At 37.9% G+C, this 23,220-nt stretch overlaps 1 protein-coding gene across 4 annotated transcripts in view; it reads right to left on the reverse strand.

The window, feature by feature from the left end:
• Positions 1-23,220, reverse strand: part of LOC145256510 (uncharacterized) — a 223,732-nt gene that overhangs the window by 122,980 nt on the left and 77,532 nt on the right. For all 4 annotated transcript variants that reach the window (XM_080115484.1, XM_080115482.1, XM_080115485.1 and 1 more), the window contains one exon: positions 7,366-10,452. In XM_080115484.1, coding sequence (XP_079971610.1) covers positions 7,366-10,452 — 3,087 coding nt within the window. The remainder of the gene's footprint in view (positions 1-7,365; positions 10,453-23,220) is intronic.

Raw genomic sequence — 23,220 nt, forward strand, 5'->3', positions numbered from 1 at the left:
CAATTTTCTTTTTTCATAGCTTCCAGAGTGCCCCTTTTTGGGGAGCTGATTTTCTTCAAGTTAAAAAACGACCATGTGTGATATTTTGTTTTTGTGGGGAAGCAAATAAATAACCAATATATTGTAGAACTGCACTGTAGAAAACCTACTACTGATTTTATAAAATTATTATTATATATAACTAGTGGGGGTACCTGGCGTTGCCCGGATTTTTAGAGGGGGGGGGTTAAAATGATTACAAAGCGAAGTAATAACCCTGTTTAAATATTAGGTATTTTTTTTAGATTAGGTCCACCTCCACAATTTTCTTTTAAATGATGACTATTATAAGTTTTCGACTATGCTGAATACGGAAATCACATTGAAATTTTGCAGAAAGTAGTTATAGAGATATAAAAAGTTGTTTTATACATTGTATTCTTTGGCGGCCATCTTTGTTACACGCGTAGATTTGTTTATGGCACACACGCGTAATACAGACAGCCGCTAAAGAATACAATGCATAATACAACTTTTTATATCTCGATAACTACTTATTTCTGCAAAATTTCAATGCGATTTCCGTATTCAGCATAATAGAAAACTTATAAAAGTCGTCATTTAAAAGAAAATTGTGGAGGTGGACCTAATCTAAAAATTTACCAAATATTATAAAAACAAACAATGTTAAAACTTGTAAAGAACGGTCCGGCGGTGCCCAGGTGTTTGAAAAACCAAAAAAAGTTTTAGGGAGGGGAGGTCCGAACTCGAATTCTTGAGGCGAAAGCGGGGAAAAAAGGTTATGAATAAAAAGTGAATTAGGTCAAATATCAATCCCGCAGTCAAGTTTGTTTTGGCTTAGTTTCCCAACATGTCTGTCCCCATAAAAAATGATGTCCATATGAAAGCAATTGTCTGATATAAGGTTTCCATCGCATTGATCAAAAGCTGATTGCTTTCTGGATGTTTTGGCGCGAAAGCCGAGAACACACCGTTTGAATTTAGTTTCACTTTATTTATACTAAAAAGCAGGACAAACAGGCGACACAGCGAAATAGCGCGATTTTTATAAAAGTCGATGTAAATAAATCTACACCTGACACGCGTTTCCAAATCCTAGATATTATTCTAGGGAGTATATAAATACTTCTAAGCGATAGTAACCCCCACCCCCGAGAATCGCGGCGAAAAAAGCCTTTGCGAGACATACATAAAATGTCACACACATTTTGCCTTTTATATATATAGACTAGCGGGGGGGTACCCGGCGTTGCCTGAGTGTTTGGAGGTGTGTGTGGTTTTGGGTAAGTCAAAACTCCGAAGGAGGGGGGGGGGTGTAAAATAAAATAAGTTTTGGTAAATATGAGGATCGAACCCGAACCCGAACCCTTGAGGCAAAATTGGAAATTAAAGTGAAAAAAAAAAAAAAACATGCAACATTAATCATTGAGCTTTGATCAATGTGAGGAAATACTAACGGAAACACGTTTGAATTTATTAACAGAATTGACACGTGGCCACAATAAAAGTTAACTGCGTGACTTCTATTTGACCTCATTAATGAGGTCAAATAGAAGTCACGCAGTTAACTTTTGCTGCAGGGCAGTTTTTGGGTTTGTTTACCCAACTTTGACTGGTTTTTTTCCCCAAGATGTTGGGGAGGGGGAAACCAGCTCCCCATTGTCCAGATTGAATAGCAATTGTCTGATATAAGGAGTTTGGCCCCACATTGATCAAAGCTGATTGCTTCTGGAGGTTTCCTGGTTGAATCTGATATTATTCCGACCCTTAGTTATGGTATTTGCCCACCTTGTAGGGTTATTCATAATGTTATTTGATTATACACACACACGTGTGTTATATGCTGTACTGTATTTTGTTACTAATTTTTAATGCCGTATCCCGGTGTTCTACTGTACTTTTTTTTTTACATCGAAATCAATGAAATTGCCCATTTTTTAATCAAATCAATTGATTGCCTGTTCTATTTGGGAACCCACCACGGCACACCAGGAGGAAGCTCACATACCTCTCTATAATGACTGTCCACAATACACTGCAGTCTACATTGCACTGCAGAGAACCTATTAATTTTATGAAATTATTTTTATATAATGTCTTTAAGGTTTAAGATACAAACGTCAAATATCATGGTGTAATTGTGCTCTAAACAGAAACATTCATTTCAAACGCACCCTTGTCTTATCAAAAAACCTACTGTTGATTTTATATGCCGGGCACTTCTGCTTGTGTGGTAATAAAACTTAAATGCACTTGTGAGGTTAAAAATAAGTGTTAACTTCGGTCAAAATTGGACAGTTCCTGCTTTAACTTGATTTTTTTTTAATTATCGATTTGATGATTATTTGATGATTATTGGGTTTATTTTGATGCAAAACTTAAGGCACATAAATATATTTGTGTGAAATTTCATAAAAATTGGCCCAACCGTTTTGGAGTTCATAGGGAACAAACTCACATGCACATAAAGTTCCTTTTATATATAGATTGAGATATATCTCAAGGTTAGTGTAAATGGATGAAAACTAATCAAAACAACCACACTTAATGACTTTTTTTCTTTAACCTTTTGTCCAAGTCAGAGTTAATTTTAACTCCAGTCCACACAAATATTGTAACTGCTAAGAAAAAAGTCTCCAAGTATAATTTCTAAAGATTGATGCGATTTGACTTTTCTTTAAAATAGCAACAGTGAGAATAAATATTAAAAATATATTGTTGGTGGTGGAGGGATGTCTACGAGGTGTGCAATAAGTAATGACCCGCTTCTAGTTGTCTGATGTAGCTGAAATTTTGCATGTGCAATGATTTATATCTCTACGGGTTATGTGGCAAATTACAGCTCTGAACTAATTGTGGTTTCTGTTTTACAGGTGTTTGAACTGAGTCAGGTGTGAAATGGAGCCTGTTGAATGTCGAGCAGTGATCCAGTTTTTGAATTTGAAAGGACACACACCACAGGAGACTTTTTATGAAATGAAAGAAACTCATGGTGATAATGCCCCATCATATGACCTTATAAAACGCTGGCATCATGAATTCAAACATGGAAGTCTGTGGAAACAGCTCTCAGACCTGGTCCCCCCACCCCTCTGCCATTGATGAGGCATCTGTCCGTCAAGTTGAGGCTGCCATTTTGGAAGATCGGCGCATTACTATTTGCCAAATAGTCCAAGATGTCAAGATTAGTACAGGGTCTGTGGAAACTATCATTCATGATCATTTGCATATGCATAAGGTGTCTGCCAGATGAATTCCCAGGTTGCTCACACCATTCCAGAAGCGAGAACGTGTCGAGTGCTCGAGGATGAATTTAGAGATGTGCCAAGAAGATGAGTCAAAGTTTTTCAAAAGACTGATTACACAGGATGAAACCTGGGTCCATCACTATGATCCAAAGACCAAAGCCCAGTCAATGCAGTGGAAGCACTTGGACTCACCGCCTCCAAAGAAGGCAAGGGTGCAGCCCTCCGCTGGCAAGGTCATGCTCATAGTCTTCTGGGACCAGGACGGAGTAGTGATGACAGATTTCCTGGCAAAGGATACCACAATTACAGAAGCCTATTATGCTTCACTTTTGGGGAAATTAAGGGAAGCTATCAAAATCAAGAAACGGGACAAGATCAGCAAAGGTACCCTCCTCCTGCAGGACAACGCTCTGGTCCACAACTCGCATGTCGCCAGATCAGAAGCAAAGGCGTGTGGTTATGAAATCCTCACCCATTCTCCCTACTCTCCTGACCTTGCATCCTCTGATTTTCATCTCTTCCCAGCCATGAAGTTGTTTTTGAAAGGAAAACGTTTCCCAGATGATGCAGCCTTGATTTCTGAAGTCACGTCGTGGTTGGAGGACCAACCTAGGATGTTCTACAAAAACGGTCTCCAGAGCTGTATCAGACGATGGGAAAAATGCATAACTCTGTGTGGTTCCGATGTAGAGAAAGACTAATAACTGTGCCAAGTTTCGTTGCTCTACTGCTATGGGAAGTGGGTCAGGGGCATTACTTATTGCACGCCCCTCGTAACAGGAAAAAGAGTAAGAAACGATTTCACATACAATAGGCCATTCCTCCATAATCCTCCTCAACAAAAAAGCTAAAGGGCAAGGAGATGCGGTAGTAAAAGAGTATCTAATACAGAGTGATCCCTACTGTTGAAGCGACGGGTGCTGTTCTAGCAGATGAAGTTAGATTTTAGAACAGAATAAGAGTGTAGATATGCTAAAGGCTGTTCTTTTAGATGACACAAACACTGGATGTAAATCAGGACTGGTTACGTCTTAAGAAAAACTAAATAGTAAAATACATAATATTGGTGGTTCTCTACAACAGAATGAACTTCCTTTTGGAACATTATTTATATCCATTGATGAAGTGCACAAATCTCAACATCATTCACTGGTCCACTCGGAAAATTATGTCGCAGCAATCATCATTTGCCCAAAGTTAACTTTTTACCAATAAATTGTCTAGATTGCAATTACTCTACTTTAACAGAAAATAGTGATCTCACTAGGGACCAAAAACTACTTTTAGAGTATGCTGTTGAGATTTCAAAGGATAATTTATATCCTAAATATGCAGCATGGGAGACTGGTCATCAGATTAATATGTTTATAAACTCCAAAAATTTATCCCTCAGAATTAACCAATAAAATGCAGAACCTGATTAGATCTATCGTAGAAGTATATGCCGTCAGCTGGTTTGAAATTAAGAGATAATAAATTTCATAATCAGCAACTATACATTTTTAAAATAATCCAACATATATAAAAAAGAAAGCAGTCTCCAGAAATTGATGAAATTGCATAAAAAAATATAAAATGTAATACAGATGCCGTTTTGCCAAAGAAAGGGAAGTAAAAAGCTGGGCAACACCGGCAAGATATAATTATTTCTGGTTGATTTGGATTTTGTACAGTTCACATTGCCTAACTCGCATCAAACTTTGGCAAAATATCATAGTTTAATTTAGAACCGATTTAACCGAAAAGGTGAAAGACAATGACTTATTGTATTCACTAAAGATTTGCTACCTGGTCCACATTATAGCCAAAAGCGCTGCATCTTTGACATTGAAAAGTTCAGTCAGGATCAAATTTGACAAAAATCTCACTTTCCAATTTCTCTAAATTTGATATATCAATCTGATGATCAGTTAGAACAGTTATTCCCATGAAAAATTTCAGCATGATTAAATAGTTTTTGAATAAACATTTTTATTGCATAACTTTAGAAAGAATATATATATATATATATATATATATATATATATATAAAGGCAAAACTGGCGCATGCGTTTTTGTATGTCCAAGAAAGGCTTGGGGGTGGGGCTCTCAAGAGGGTTATTATGTTTTAAAACTTTTTATATACTCCTTAGATTTTTATATCCAAGATTTGTGAATCCATGTTGTATCTACATTTACATTGACTTTTATAAAATTCACGCTATTCCTTCCTTGTTTGTTCGGCTTTTTCGTATAAAAGCGAAACCAATCCAAAATGAAGGCAGTTTCCTCGCCTTTCGTGCTGGGATGTCCAGAAAGCTATGAGCTTTGATCAATGCGAGGAAAACCCTTTATATCAGACAATTGCTATTCATTTGGACACTCCCTTTTTGTGGGGAGTTGATTTTCCCCAACATCATGGGGAAATAAATAAATGAAATGGCAAAAGGCTGAACTGGCCAACGTTCGTTTCTGCTACCAAGTCAACTTTTTGATTGACATCACTAAATTTGAACGCTTTTCACTTCATGTTTTCTTTCACTTTCTTTTTTACCTTTGGGTTCAAGTTTCCCTCCCTACTAACACTTTTTTTTCTTTTACACCTCCAAACATTCGGGCAATGCCGGATACATCTGCTAGTCTATAATAAATATAGAGAAGTAGGGTCCAGATAAAACTTTCATACAGCATTACATGTTCAACTGAACATATTGCAAGTCTCATCATTGACATTTTTAAAAAATATTTTTTCAAAAAGTAACAAATGCTTTTGCAATTTACTAGAACTTTTTGCAAAGTCATTTTCATTTTTTGTGCATTTGAATTAGTTTTATTTTAGCTACATATATTACACACTGTTTAGCTCTTGTTCTCCATGCTCCTGGGAAATGCCACAGTCTTGCTAGTACAATATAAAAAGACTAATTATGTACAACATATGATCACAAGTTATAAGAGCCGAATCACACAAACAAAATAGCCTCACTCCTTGAAAGAATTTGTACATATAACATTGATGCCAACAAACACACAATAAAAGAAACAAATTGGAGGTTGGAAGTTAATAAAAAGACAACTGTGACACACACAGTGTTTATCTCACATTATGAGCTCATTGGAAAATATGCAAAAAATATGTAAAATTTATATGTTAGACGACATGCTCAAATCGAGTTTGTGGTCATCCCTTTTAAAGAAAAGGTAACTTAGGACAGTATGTGTGTTCATTTTAATGCAGTTGTAGCAGAGAATGGGGTCTTCAAGATCTTCTTGAACTTCAATTTGATCTCGAGACAACCGAGTGATCCCAGATGAAGTAAAAAAAAAAAGAAAAAAAGGAAAGGAAATGCACTGTTCAAGATTGTCAGTGAAACTTGAATAAATCTGATAAAATTCTGCAATTTTCAAGTGAGGATAATTTCTGAATCATGGGTCTAAATAAGGCAAGTCAGCAAATTTATCTTATAAATGATCCAAGGGACTTAAAAACAACCCCAGGACAAACTTGGTAACCTCAGATTTGATAGGTTAATGTTTGGGAATTTATAACTGAAGTGTGAAATTTCGCTAGTTCAAAGTAATATTTGAAGGTTTTTTTTGTTGTATATTTTGCTGTAAAATGCCATGCGCGAGTCTTTTTTTGTGTTTTAAATTCAAACATTTCATGCATCAGAATTCACCAAAATTTCATTGTCTAGATTTGTCTTTCATCTTTAATTTCCTTGCGAAAAACTATGAATTTTGCTTTCAGAGATCATTTTAAGTTTACTGCCCATGGCGTGAATCAGCAACATTTGTGAACTTGACAGATTTTTATTGAATGAAGAAAAAGAAATGTTTCAAAATGAGAAAAAAAACATGCCTTTATACATTACAATGAATGTCTACAATGATTTCGATTTTAAAAAAATTAAAAAAAAAAAAAAAAAAAAAAAAAACATTTCAATAAATAGGTTTCAGTGACTCACAAATGGTTGATATAGCATAAAAGAGAAACTGGTTTCTAAATGTGGCTATTCCTTTTCCAATTCAACAAAAAGAAAATAAAAGCTTGGATGATAGAGAAAACAAACGAGAACAATAATAGATACAAAATCAAAACACCAAAAAAAATTTGGAATATTTTTTAAATGCTTACCATGTTTACGTTTCCGTTGTGTGAGAGTTTTCTCTTTTGCTCTGCGTGAAGAAGATTGCCGTAAAGGAGTCATGGGAATCTTATCGCCATCATTTTCGCCGGGAAACATCCAGTATCTGCCCCGTCCGCGCTTGCCTCGAGAAGAGCGGCCGCCACGACTGCCTCGTCCCCGTCGAGGGCTTCGGCCTGCTGCTTCAGAGATTAATTGTTTATGCACCTGATTGTCAGCTTCAAAATTATCACAAAGATTTTGAAACAAATCCTCGACCACATTCATACTGTTTTCCTCCTCATCAGAAAATCCTGACGGATTCACGTCTGCTGATGGATCCATTTTAGAACTATCCAGATCACTTAAATTTGGTGTCTTTCGGAAACCACTCCCAGACGCATCGACACGGGTCATATTGTTCTGACTAGGGGTGAACAGTCTGGGGTCATACTTAGTAAGGGGGGTACGCCTAGTGACATTAGAATAACTCAAACTAGACAATGTCTCTGTTTTTTTACCGTGTAAGAAATTTATATAGCTTTCTTGGAAAGCATCAACTGTCTTTGTAGATTTCGCTTGAGGTTTCTTCAGCAGCAGCTCGCCATCAAGCATTGCCTTACTCTGCAGGTGCTGAAACTCCTCATCGTATTCAGCCTGGAGAGTGATCGCCGTAACGGTCAACGGCATCTGCTTCTGTTCTGCCTTGGTACGATTTCTCTTTGTTTTCCTGTCAGCCATCGAAAAATCAGCATGGATCGTCGCGACAGCTACCCCAAGCGTTTCGTCATCGTTGGAAAGCATATGCGGCTTTGTATCAGCAGTATTGACACTGACGAGATCGTCAAATTCAGAGCCGTCATCTTTGCCCATTGCCAAATCCTCAAAGCTGTTGGAACCATGCACCAAATCTTTGGAGGCTGACACTTGCGAGAAATTCATGAACGAGGAAGGGTGCATCTGCAGAGAGGGCTCTTGCTTCATGGCCATCGTTTCGGGACACAACTGCTCCGCATGCTGTAGGCTCAACTGATTATGAACCATCGGATTGGGAGCCATTGCGTTCGCGTAAGCGGATTCGGGCAACCGTCTCATCCCATAATTCTGAATGTCTGACAACTCGGCGGCTGTTGGGGTTGGCGGAGTCAGACTATCGGAATACTGGTCTGGAATAGGACCCGGCCGTCGTTCAATCGTATCGGACATGGGGGTGTCCTCAGGCATGACACCTTGAGGGCTCCTAATGTTACCGCCGACCGATGCGGCATGAATGTTTGTGACTTGGTCAGAACTGGGTTGAGAATTTTCAACACTTGCTGGCATAGAGTACTGCTGCATATTTGGGGGTGAAGATTCCTGGTGGCGATTATTTAAACGAGCAACAGAAGATGGGTCCATCCCTGGACTGACATTTTGAACCTTCAGCTGTCTGTCATCTACATGGTCTTGGTATGTAGGGCTCAGCGTGTCCTCAGTCAACGGCTGGGGAGGAAGCGTGTCATGGCACTGTTGAGACATCACTTGTGCCATGTTGGGAAACACACTAGCAGTATTTTGGGTCATGTTTATTGGTTCATCGTTGAATAGATGTTCTTGGCCAAGCTCAAGAGCTTTATCATAGAGAATGTCTTTTTTCTTGCGTCCACGCCCACCCCGTTTAGGTTTGGTGGTTGAATCCGCCACAGCTTGGACAGGAGGAGGTGCTTGTACTACAGTCGAACTGGGAAGAGGAGTCTGCGGACTGCCAAGAGATATTGGAGCCTGCGGACTCCCCACACTAATGGGGGACTGCTGCATGGGGCTCTGAACACTCTGCGAAAGCTGGCCATTGTGCATGCTATGAGCAGACTGGATGGCCTGCGGTCGGGACGTGATACTCTGAATATTCTGGACAGTCTGCTGAAGGTCGTTTAGCGACTGTGACACTCCCTTGTTGGTCGTGCTGTGCAGCATAATATGTGACGTCTCTTGCAACAGTACGCTCTCTCGATTCTTGATATTCTGCATTCGGTCCTGACTTGATCCAATAGAAGCCAAATCTTGTAGGGAGACTGTGCAGAAAGAATCTCCTCCTGGCTGTTGGTGTTGGCTTTGTGGAGGTGGCTCAGAGAGAGGCTGGGTTGGACTCACAGGATCATATCCCATATCTGACGTCATATGAGATACAGAGCTATAAGTGGGTGCTGTAGAAGTGACCGAATAATTTTTGGTGCTAATGCAGTTGTACGGGTCATAGAGAGGAGACTGCGAGCCGGAAATGCTCTCTAAATCTTGTGGGGAGGAATAGTTTGATGGCCGAGGTGTTGGGGGTTGAGAAAGAGGGGTGGCAGGTTGTTGCTGCGGTTGTGCCTGCGGTTGTGGTGTTTGTTGTTGCTCATGGTTGATGTTGGACATATTGTATGGTGAAGGCAACTGTGGCGAATGGGCCGGCTTCGCTGATTGTGACGTGCGGCTGTAAACAGGAGGCAGCTGCGGTGAGGGCACCGATTTGCTGCTCGACAGTGTAGTGGAACAGTATATGGGATCAGGTTGGTAAGGGCTTCGCTGCGACAGACTGATGGCTCGGTTGGTACTGTGAGCCGGGGGAGGAATGTGTTGTTGGGGACTGGGTGAGGCCGGTGCATAGTTGCCGGGCCCAGACAGCTCGTTGGTTAAATTTGCAAAGGGGTTCGATGAAGTCGGAACAAAGTTGGACAAGCTCCAACCCTTATTGCTCGTTTCAGAGACGTGAGGATTAGGGGACATGGGTGACTGGGACAGACTACTGGCAAGATCCTTGCTAGAATGGAAATCCTGACTGAAAATGGATTTACTGTGTGCAGGAACACCGCTGTGCGATGAGGTTGCATATCGAGCTGAACTATAACAGGTAGGTTGTTCGGTCGATGAGCGTGGAGCAGAGTCAAATGGGAACGAGCTGGCCACCGTTTTGTAATGCGATTGGCTAGGGAATGAGGACTGGAGATTCATGGTGTCCAAAAACTGAGAAACGGAACTGTGTAACGGATGGCCATAGTTCACTTGAGGAATGCCTCCTAATCCTCGAGAAGATGGCAGGCTTGTATGTGAAGAAAGAGATGGGGAAAGCGCTCCAAGACCTAGGAGGAAAAAAAATAAAAATACATTAATTCAAAAATTGTTTATAAGTTGATTTAAAAAAGCAAACAATATAAGAAAACCATTTTTCTTGATATTATACATTTAAATTCATGCAATGAAACAGAAGTAATCAAACATATGCAATTCTTTAAAAGGAGTTATTTTCAGTTATATAAACTTTATTGATATTCCATAGTGTGACTATTCTGATCATTAAGATTTCTAGCAAATCAACTAAAGATATAGACAGATTCCAATAAAGATTGGCAAACATCAAAGATGTTGCATTCCTGACATAAAAAAAAAAAAAAAAAAAAAAAAAAGTGTTAGTGTTTGGCTATGAGTTAGTTATAATTTTGTCAAATAAAATGATGGCCATATAACACAAAGTAAAAACATTCCCAGAAATATATGTAAAAGTTTAATCAACTGTATGAATAAAGCATTAGATTCAAGATTAAGAAAAAAAAAAAAAAAGGTTGGATTTAATGAATTTCAAATGGAAGGTGGGGTGTATAAAAAATACATTGTTTGAATTTGGTTGTAAAAAGGCTTGGTATGTTCTGAAAAACTGAATTCTAATTTTACAGACTTGTTATTGCAAAAACTAGGATTATTCAAACTTTATTATCATTTGGAAATGTGTGTGAGAGAGAGATAATAAGGCAAAGCCAAATTTCAATTGCATTTGTGACCCGAGTCTTTCTATTACGATTAATGAAAATCATGTTTTTCATCATTGTCAAATTTCATAAGTGTAAAAATCATGATTTATTGTATTAAGAATTATTACATCTTAAAAATTTATATCTCATCTTTTAATCGCAATGTCAAATAAGTGGACGTTTGTTTTGACTGAAACTTAGAATTATATTTCTAGGCACTAACTAATCTGCATCGTTAAACATTAAAATTGTATTCACATTTTTTAGCAAGAAAAAAAAAAAAAATTGATGGAGGGAGAATAAATTCTAATTTTAGTGAAACTAAAATTAGAATTTGAGGATTAAAAGCATTTTTAATTCAATGTAATGAGCATTGTAATGTATACACAGAGTTTGGATAAGAAATAAAATAAACCATAAAAATACAGTTGTAGCAACTTCCGTATTTTTCATTAAAAAAATCTTTCAAAAGAAAATGTTTAAAATTCAAAAACGATATTATTTCAGGAAATTCATTGTTTTTTTGTTTTTTTTTTCATTTAAACATTTTAAAAAAATCAATTTAGCAAGTATCTATATACTATTATACAAAAGGAACTTTGTGTGTGTGATAGTATATTCCCTATGGGCTCTAAAATGGCTGGACTGATTTATATAAAATTTCACACAAAGGTACTTGATGTCCCTAACAGTGTTCTTAGATAAGTTTTGTATCAGAATGTTTTTGATAAGTATCAATAATCAAAATAATCTGATGAAAGAAGTAGCAGGTGACTTTGACCAAAGTTTGCATCTTACAGTCGAACATTACAAGTGCATTTGAAAAGTTTTATTACCACGCAAGCCGAAAAGCCTACCTGCCATAGAAAGTGAACAGTAAATTCTTTAGTATGACAGGGACGCATTCGAAATGAATGTTTTTGCTTGAAACACAATTGAACTATGATACTTGACTTTTTCATTTTAAACTTAAATTCAAGTCATTTTCACTGTACAAGCAGTAAAGCCAGGCATATAAAAAAAAACAGTAGGTTCTTTGATATGACAGGGGGTGTGTTCAAAAAAATTTTTTTTTTTTTTTTTTTTTTTTTACATGGAGTTCACTTATCAAGGCCCATTAGCCACTCAAGGATAAGGGTTATTGTGTGTACAGTAATCAAAGGGATAGCGAAGCAACAGTATTGGAGAAATTGTGAGGTGTCATTACTGGGAGGGGGGGGGGGTCATCAGGAATTTGTTTATGTTGGACTCGAAGACATCCAGGTTAAAGTTGGGAGGGAAACAGGCAAGCGGAACAGAGTTCCACAGGCGTGCAGTTCTAAGAAAGAAGCTTTGTTCATGGTATCTACGTTTTGATTTAGGCACAGATAGGGAGTGGGGAAAATTATTGACGGTGGTTTCAGCTAGTCGGGTGTTTTTTGAAAAAGATTGGCGAGGGGGGGACCAGAGAATGGAGCTCAGACGAGCACGTGCCATGGAAATAACGATAGAGCAATGACAGGCTCGCTACGTCTCTTCTGTGGGAAAGAGGTTGCAGGGTAGAGAAAAGGGCATCCCCCACCAAGCCATGGAGTCTATTTTGTACTCTGTCAAGGCAAGATAGGCTGTTTTTAGCAGCTCCTGCCCAGATGTGGCAGCAGTATTCCATCTTTGGACGTACTTGGCTCTTATATAGATAGAGAATTGCATCATTAGTGAGATATCTTCTGGAGCGGTAGAAGGATCCCAACATTTTCCCAGCAACCTTGGCCACAGACTTGATGTATGTGTTCCATTTAAGATCAGGTGTAAAGGTCAAACCCAGGAGCTTATCAAAGCCTGGGGCCTCCCTTAGACGAGAGCCATCCATTTCAATTAATGCCAGATGGGGATCAGAGCGTTTATGATGTCGAGATAGGAGCTTGGTCTTAGATGCATTAAAGGTAACCAGCCACCTCTTTCCCCACTGTACCACGTGCTCAAGATCAGAGGAGAGTGAATCAGAGAGAACATCATCATTTACAGCCTTTGATGTGTTGCCATAGATGGTCGTGTCATCAGCATAGATGTCAACGAAAGATTTTAGTATGTGTTTTGGGAGATCATTGATGTAGATCAGGAAGAGAGTTGGGCCCAGGATGGACCCCTGAGGGACTCCAGCATTAATACTGTGTGGGCCTCTGATTTCTGCCCATCAACCACTACTCTTATGAGCCTATCTGGAAGAAATGATTTAATGATAGAGAAAACATTTCCAGTCATACCGTAGCTGGAAATCTTGTGTAGTAGGCCTTTATGCCAAACCTTATCGAAGGCCTTTGATATGTCGAGAGCAATTGCCCTAGAAATGAAGCCTTTGTCGCGAGATTCATTAATCCTATGAGATAACCGTTAGCACATCTGCTGTAGATCTAGCAGAGCGGAAACCATATTGCATGTCGCTAAGAAGGTTATTTCTGCTGAGGTGGTTGACTACTTCTCTATTTATTGTGGATTCCAGCAACTTACTCATGACACACAGGAGACTTATTGGTCTGTACTGAGAGGGGGATGAGTTATCTCCTGAATTCTTAAATACAGGGCATACTGATGAGGTTTTCCAGGGTGTTGGGAAGCACTTCTCCTTAAGGCAACGCTTAAACAGTTTGGAAAGTATGGGGGCAAGTTCTGGTTGTAATTTTTTTAACACTATAATTGGAATACCGTCGGGACCAGTTGCTTTACTGGAGTCAAGGTTCTTGATTAGCTTGGCGACCTCACGCACAGATATTTGTATGTTGCATAGCGTGTTGTCTGTTATAGGAGGGAATATGGGGAGTTGATGGCCTTCGTCACACAGGGTAGAATTTGCCGCAAAGTTTTTGGCAAATAGTTTGGCCTTGTCGGATGCTGTCGAGATGACGTCTGGTCCATTGATAATGGTTGGGATAGAACGCACGTTTCTGTTCAAGATCCTATTTGCTATTTGCCAAAACTGGTGGGAACCAAGCCGCTGCTCAGCTACTTTGAACTTAACGGATTGCGCATATAGTTCTCTTGCATTTTTTTATTACTCTTTTACCGTGGTTGCTGGCGGTTCTGAAAGCACAATTGAACAATGATACTTGGCTTTTGCATTTTAAACTTCAATGCAAGCTATTATGTAGTAAAAATAATTTGATAAAATCCGTGTTAGGTTCTCTACAGTGTAATTTGAACTACAATGTATTATGGACTAAGTCGTTGCAGGGAAGCGTGTGAAGCTTCCTTCTGGTGCCATTAGTCCTCAACTAGAGCAAATTTGATTGAAAAATGGACGATTTCACAGATTTCAATGACAATAAAAATATGGGACATTCGTTGATCATTCAATCCCAAGCAACGTTGGGTCGCCTTGCTAGTTTTTTCTATATATAAAAGTCTTATTTTAATCAATGGCTTGTAATTTATTTTTGCTATTATTTAAAGTTTAATTATTAAGATGCTTTTTCACTCAATTTGCTTTTACAATTTTTTATTGGTAAAAGATTTTGCTGTTAATTGTGACAAAACTCGTACAAAAGCAAGAGATGATGGAGTTAAAATCAAAGTTATAATACGTTTAAATATGATCATTGAAAGATCACAAGGACTAAAAACTTGTCAGTCGACCTGCACACACTAATTTGGTTAAAAATTGACATGCAATATGAAATGAAAAAAAATTTGCTCTCTCCACCAAGTAAGTGATGATTGTAGGGAGAGGAACACAATGTGTGCTACACAAACACCTGTGACCAAGTTGATTTCTATTTCAGTTTTCTTTCTCCTGGATGAGTTGCCTACTATTTCATACAATATGTGCTAATGTCAAATTTATCGGTAGTCGTAACATGAAAGAGGTTTTTTTTTTATCAATTATGAATCTTTTCTTCTAAACTCCAAAAACCGAAAAACACAATGTCGCCTGCATCTTTCCCAGATCGATCAAAATCGTCACTTGTATACAGTTCATCTGCTGACCATTTGGATAAAATTAACTTAAATCCTTGGATGGCTCTTGGCCTCGATAAGTGATGAGAAAAGAGAAAAAACTTTGACCATATAGTTTTACAGACATATAACGCCCTGATCACAAATAGCTTAATTTACTCAAAAGAAATCTGGTAAAACATGTTAAATAATGTTAAGTATGTCTGTTTAATAAGAAACACCATCAGAATTAATCAAATCTAAACACCTTTTCACAAAATTATTTAAATAGATTGTATTCCAAACATTTCCCCTTTTTTAACTCAAGTTTCTAAATCAAACTATAGAAAAAGAGAAGCTTTCCACCATTAATTTTTTTTTTAATAATTCAAATGACCAGGTCTTTATTCCTCTTTCTTCCAAGTTCATCATCATTTCCTCACCTTTTCTCTAGCATTCCTCTGCAAGATGACTCTGCTCCCTTAATTGTTATTCATCTGCTAATCAAGCAACTCTCATCCATTCTTTGAATGCACCATTAAAATTACCTGGTCTGTATGCACCCCCTCCCTTACTGTTCAGATTATTGAGCCTATCTTTAAGACTTGTATTACATGTATACAACATCATATCATTTCTCTCCATGCAACATATATCCTCAACCCTCACTGACCAGGTTTCACTTCCATACATCATCACACTGCATCAACAGTTGGTAATGTTTCAATTACTCATGTATAATCTTATTCACTCGAAATTCTTGCATCACACTAGTAATACCTTCATATATTCTGTGTGCCAATAAGATTACCAAGTTAACAAAATTTCTGAACTTCAATTTCGACATCCATATCTATTTTATTCATATTCGACTTCACATGTCTCTTGTCTCACACTTCTTGCACACAAACTAGTTGTCAGATCTCAACCTACAAATGAACTTCTCGTGTAACCAATGCTTGCATGTACCATAGAAAATGGTGTTGCACACCTTACTACAAATTCAACATGGGAATCTTCCTCTTTTTGGAGGATTTCCAACACTACAACCATTGTTGGCCAGGATCACAGTGCAGTATCTGTTCTGATATTGCACTTCATCTTTTTAGGCCTCGATTAGCGGAGGAGGGGTCCTAAACCGAGGCAATTTTTATTTTTGTTCCTATCCAAAGTACCCTTGTTTGGGGAGCTGGATTTCCCCACATTAAAAACCGACCTTGTGTCTGCCCTTGTGGAGAGGCAGGTCAATAGGAAGATTCACTCTCATATTTACTTTCCCTAGCATTCTTCCATGTCTTTAACAAGCAAACCTTCGATTGTTTCACAAGCAACTATCAAGTCATTAGCATTTCTTCTAGACAACCTGCACAGAACTCCCTTTACAATACTTATAAGACACAAAAAAAACAATGGATTAAATATTTATTAGTTTTTCCTTTAAACAGGTTTTCTTAGATAATTTTCTTGTTTATTTTTCAAGTATAAAAAAATTGAAATAATGAATTTCAAATCCAAGAATTTCTTAGAGTAAACATTGCTTTTTTAATTTTAGGATAATGAAGCTTGCAGTCTTTCTATGGCATTTTTTAGGCACAGCTCCAAATTCTCTCTGAATTTCATTTTACTCTTCATGGACTTTTTAAAATACCAACCTCATACAGATGATTTAAAAAAAAAAAAAAAAAAAGTGGTTTTCAGATTTCACTTAACTACTGAAAACATTTGTAGTGTCATTACTACAAAAGGTCACATCCAAAGAAACAGTGAAAAAGTTTTGCCGATTTTAATTGAAATAACATTTCTAATGTTAAGATTGAACAAAACTGATAAACATTTAATGACTATTTTTTTTATATGGATAAGAAATGTTCAAATTTTCATTTACATTTTAGCGGAGAAAATTTTCAAAAATAATCTTAATAGCAAATGTATTTGTTTCATTCAATTAAAAATTGTTTAAGAATGTTGTAAAGACACTTCAGTTTGAAAACCATATACAAAGGTTGTTCCAAAAGTAAAGCTTTCTATTTTTTTTTTTAACTCAAAAACTTAAACCTATGAAGATGGGAGTGGTAGCATTAAAATGAAGGACCTTTTGAGCTCTAGAATTAATTTTTTCTACATAGTCACCACCATTCTTAGTGCACTTTTGCCAGGAATTCAATGACTACAGCTCTGCTTTTGACACATATCCATGACAGAGGTTGCTTTCTCACACCATAAATATCTGCAACAGAGAGATGCAACTTTCAGGTCATGATGACAACACAATTTGCAATCTCTTCTGATCCATTCAGGCAGAATAAAACAAAATAGAAGACATCACTTTTGGAACGTTCCCCATAGGTCGTTTAGCTAGAGCCCTACGCAGATTTTTTTTTTTAAAGTAGATGAAAGGAATTCTAATGTTGCATGTTTATTTCATTCTTGCAACATTTCACTGGTAGTGATGCTGCAATCATGTCTATGCATCTTCAACATTTCACTGGTAGTGATGCTGCAATCATGTCTATGAATCTTCAACATTTCACTGGTAGTGATGCTGCAATCATGTCTATGCATCTTCAACATTTCACTGGTAGTGATGCTGCAATCATGTCTATGCATCTTCAACATTTCACTGGTAGTGATGCTGCAATCATGTCTATGCATCTTCAACATTTCACTGGTAGTGATGCTGCAATCATGTCTATGCATCTTCAACATTTCACTGGTAGTGATGCTGCAATCATGTCTATGCATCTTCAACATTTCACTGGTAGTGATGCTGCAATCATGTCTATGCATCTTCAACATTTCACTGGTAGTGATGCTGCAATCATGTCTATGCATCTTCAACATTTCACTGGTAGTGATGCTGCAATCATGTCTATGCATCTTCAACATTTCACTGGTAGTGATGCTGCAATCATGTCTATGCATCTTCAACATTTCACTGGTAGTGATGCTGCAATCATGTCTATGCATCTTCAACATTTCACTGGTAGTGATGCTGCAATCATGTCTATGCATCTTCAACATTTCACTGGTAGTGATGCTGCAATCATGTCTATGCATCTTCAACATTTCACTGGTAGTGATGCTGCAATCATGTCTATGCATCTTCAACATTTCACTGGTAGTGATGCTGCAATCATGTCTATGCATCTTCAACATTTCACTGGTAGTGATGCTGCAATCATGTCTATGCATCTTCAACATTTCACTGGTAGTGATGCTGCAATCATGTCTATGCATCTTCAACATTTCACTGGTAGTGATGCTGCAATCATGTCTATGCATCTTCAAACATTTCACTGGTAGTGATGCTGCAATCATGTCTATGCATCTTCAACATTTCACTGGTAGTGATGCTGCAATCATGTCTATGCATCTTTATATAGTAACTAACAAATATACACTTTCTTCAGTCGCATATTTTTGCTAATTTGGGAGGATGATCTCGTGATGATCGGACATATATTACACTGACAACCAAAAAAAATAAGAGGCCATGACAGAACTTTACTGCTCCTACCTTAAAAATAGATAATATCAGGAAAGATTCCTTCTTCATAAAAGGAGAAGGTAATGCCTGTGATGACAGTTTCATAACAGAAAATTATTTTATCCCCTCACTCAAAGAAGGATATAATAAAAGAGGATTAATGCTACGGCCACAAAACAGAGAAGCTAATTCCTGAGAAAAGTGTTTTCAGTAAATCTGGAATAACTCACTTTTCTATATCCTCCTCTCCTCTGAAATTGAGATATAACCCTGCACTTTCTCCTCCATTTTTTTTTTTTTTTTTTTTTTTTTTTTTTTACATGGGGGTCACCACTATCAAGGCCCGAAGGCCATTCAGGGATAAGGGTTATTGCGTGTACAATAATCAATGAGATAATATTGTAGTAATTAATTAGTATTGGGGGTTTTGATAGAGTGTCTTACTTAAGGGGGCGGTTTGTCAGGAGTTTGTTTATGTTGGACTTGAAGACGTCCAAGTTGTAGTCAGATGGGAAGTAGGCAAGTGGCAGAGAGTTCCACTGGCGTGCAGTTCTAAGAAAGAAGCTCTGCTCATGGAATCTATGTTTGGATTTAGGCACAGATATAGAGTGGGGAAAATTATTGACAGTAGTTTCAACCAGACGGGTGTTTCTCGTGAAAGATTGGCGAGGGGGGACGAGGGATTGGAGTTCAGACGAGCACCTGCCATGGAAATAACGATAAAACAAAGACAAGTTCGCAATGTCTCTCTTGTGGGAGAGAGGTTGCAGGGAAGAGACAAGGGCATCCCCCACTAAACCACAAAATCTATTTTGTACTCTGTCGAGGCAGGATAAACCGTTTTTAGCAGCTCCTGCCCAGATGTGGCAGCAGTATTCCATCCTTGGACGTACTTGGCTTTTATATAGATAGAAAATTGCATCATTAGTGAGATATCTTCTGGAGCGGTAGAAGGATCCCAACATTTTCCCAGCAACCTTGGCCACAGACTTGATGTATGTGTTCCATTTCAGATCAGGAGTAAAGAACAAACCCGGACGCTTGTCAAAACATGGGGCCTCCCCAAGACGAGAGCCATCCATTTCAATTGATGCCAGATAGGGATCAGAGCGTTTATGATGTAGAGATAGGAGCTTGGTCTTAGATGCATTAAAGGTAACCAGCCACCTCTTTCCCCACTATACCACATGCTCAAGATCAGAGGAGAGTGAATTAGAGAGAACATCATCATTTACAGCCTTTGATGTGTTGCCATAGATGGGCGTGTCATCAGCATAGATGTCAACGAATGATTTAAGTATGTGCTTTGGGAGATCATTGATGTAGATCAGGAAGAGAGTTGGGCCCAGTATGGACCCGAGGGACTCCAGGATTAATACTGTGGGCCTCTGATTTCTGCCCATCAACCACTACTCTTATGAACCTATCAGAGAGAAATAATGTAGTGATTGAGAAAAAAAGGGGTGTTTTTAGAACTGAAAGTCTCCGGAGACAAGAACCAGATTTTTGCCAGGGTCACCCATACTGGATTTATATTAAGAACAACGGGCTCCACATTTTGGATAAGTTTCAAAAAAATCTAATGGATGGATCAAACGTTATGGGGAAAAACATGTCATTTTTGGGCATTTTTTACCTCTTGAGCCCCTGGGGACGCAACAGGAATTTTTGCAAAAAAAATTTTTTTACTGTGCACATCTATTTAATGAAATACAATTTGTGGCAAATTTCAGGAAAAACTAATGGACGGTTATCTGGCAATCGTCCGGACTAGGTCCCTCTCTGATAAATCGGAGGACCAACAAAGCCCTTGGAAGGAGGAATGAAGGACAGGGGTGAGGAAGAGATGGAAAACCACTGTTTCCATCAGTCTCAACACCCAACAAGGAAAACAAACAGCAAAAATAAAAATGTCCTCACACCACAAAACCTGGAAGTGGATTAAAAAAAAAAACTCTTCTGACAAGGAGAATGGAGCCAGCAACAAGGGGACAAACTTGCCCCTCCCCTTCAGAGAAAGAAAATAAAGACAAGAACTAAGCTAAGAAGGAAGAAAATACTGCCCAGTTCCTCATGGAGAATACACCATCCTCTCCATTAAAATCTACACCCGCACAGCCAACTCTCATCCTCAGAACAATCATTTTAAGGTTATAAAAAAAAAATTTTATTTTTAAAAACCTGCCCCAACTCTGCAATCTCTCTCTCACACACACACACACGACCATATTCACCAAAACAAACAGCTATACACATCCAACCTCCTCACTCTGACAGTCGATTGGCTTGCGAGTGGGTGCCTGGAGCAGTAACACCACCCTTTGGCATCTTTTTGCTGGACAGAGGGCCTAGTTCGAATCTCCAGCGTATGGCTCAAGAGAAATTGGTCAAAGGAAACCCTCGTTAAAGAGTAGACCTGAAGCGTGTGCCACTTGTTTCGTTCCTCTTATGTTGTACCAATTAGCTGTACATTTTTTGCTTGCACAACACCTAAAAATCCTCCAGCACCTTCTGCCTTCATTTATTTACAAACGCTGATCAAGAAAATAACTTTATGATTATTTGATTTGTCATTTTTTACTTTTAACCAAACACAAAAATATACACACAGACAACTGCTCTTTATATCAGAAAAAACTAGCAAATATATGCTCCCTCCAGTTGCATATTTCTGGAAGGATATCCTAATAGTGAATGAACTGTATACACTGATCCCCAAAGGAGAAAGTAATACCTGGGATGATAATATGACCAACAGAATAAATAGCACACTATCTTCTCTCCCTAAAGGAGAAGGTAATCCTGGGAGGAGGGTATCGTGAGGAACAAACACACTATAACTACCCCCCTCTGCAAAAGGGGGGAATCTATTATAATAAATGTGAATATACTACATTACTTGCCCTCTAAATAGCTAAGGAAATTAAACCCAAGAAGATTCTTCCCCTCCTTCCCAAAAAGTGGATAATGCTTGGGGAATTGTTGATTGCCCATTATTTACTATATTGTTGTAGATTTTCCAGAAATCATGGGTTGCTAATTTGTGCTTCGATGCATTTTCTGGTGATTTCAGTATATTCTCTCTTAGTGGTTGCTATTTTTTTTTCTTACGACTTTTAGCTTCTATAAACTTTTGTCTGTTTGTACTGGACTTATGTTGGTTAAATCTGCGGTATGCATGCTGCCTTTGAGCAATGGCAGCTGCGCAAGTAAACCATTCAGAAGAGTGGGTTTGCTACAGAATTCCGCGTGGTGTGCTTCAATTGCCATTCAGTAGTCTCATTTGCGCACTGTTCAACGGGAAGAGAAGAGATATTTCCCCATGGGGCATCTCTGATGAGATCCCTGATGGCTTCCCAATCAGCCTCTTATAATATCTTATCATTTTGAGCAACAGCTCTTCAGTTTTATAAATTAAGGGTGATTTCTACTATTATCACAGAATGATCAGCATTCCCAAATGGGCTATGGACATTTTTTACACAATCATCGGGAACTGTGGTCAGAAATAGAAGCAAGGAATGTTGATTTTGCTAATCTGGGAAACATGTCGGAAACGTAATTATCTGTGATAGGGAATGAGATATAGAGGAGCTATGCGTTATGCTACCAGCTGCGTCTGTAAGTAGAGAATCCAAGCTAATTAGCATTACAAGTTAATTTTTTCTTTTTAGATAATTATTTTATCAACTTGCATGAAAAGAACTATGTAAAAAAATGCTTAAAATCGTTTGAATTATTCAAATACCATCAGTAGTTAAAAAATTGAGAATTTTAAGTGCCAAAATTTAGGCTTTTCCGTAGACATTTTTCTTCAGAAAAAGTGGGTTAAATTACAGGCCTACACATTTCAAGAAATTCAGTAATTTTGCCACCATTTATTTATTTTTCAAGATATTCTCATGAAACTTGGCACTCTTATGTAAAATTGTGTGTTGATGTACCTTTACCATAAGCCATGAATTATAAATTCAGATGTACAAATTTCGATTTTTTTTAAACTAGCACATGGTATCATACAGTGGGTGTCTATTCATGAACAAAACTAACTATTATAGTGGTATTTAAATATAGCTTTATTGAGAGCAGGCATTTTCCTGCCTCCTCACCAAAAGAGAGCTTAATCTGGCATGTAGCGATTGAATGCCTAAAGAGCATTCATGGCCGGTATTTATTACTCCCCTCAAAGAAAAAAAAAATTGAGTAGATATGAATTAATCTCAGAAATAAATTGCAGAAAATTTTTTATATAGATTTTGGATTTCTGTAAAAGATGGAAATTCCCATAGTCGACCAGAAGTTATGCATTTTGGAACCAGTCCAATTTTCATTTTTGTAAATCCTATTTGGCCCAAAATATACCTCCATTTTCTGAGATGCAACTATAAATCGTACTCTATATGAATCCTTGATGTAGCGTTCACAGTACCAGGATACAAGAAATTCTGATAAGCAACAACTATATATTCACCAGTTGATGGTAAGTTTTGTCATTTCTATTCTGTTGTTTTACTGAAAATTCATTCAACTATGTAAACAAAGAAATAAAACGGTAATTTTTTTACCTTGTTTCCACCTTAACATTTAAAAAGATTAATTTTACAGGATTTAGGGTATGCTGAAAACGAATATCGCACTTAAAATTTCTGCAAATAAGTAGTTTTTCAGATATTAAGCAATGTCATTTCTTATGTTATCGCTGGTGG

Source organism: Euprymna scolopes, chromosome 32 (assembly GCF_053919585.1).
Source record: "Euprymna scolopes isolate OS-2025 chromosome 32, ASM5391958v1, whole genome shotgun sequence".
Lineage (NCBI taxonomy): Eukaryota > Metazoa > Mollusca > Cephalopoda > Sepiida > Sepiolidae > Euprymna > Euprymna scolopes.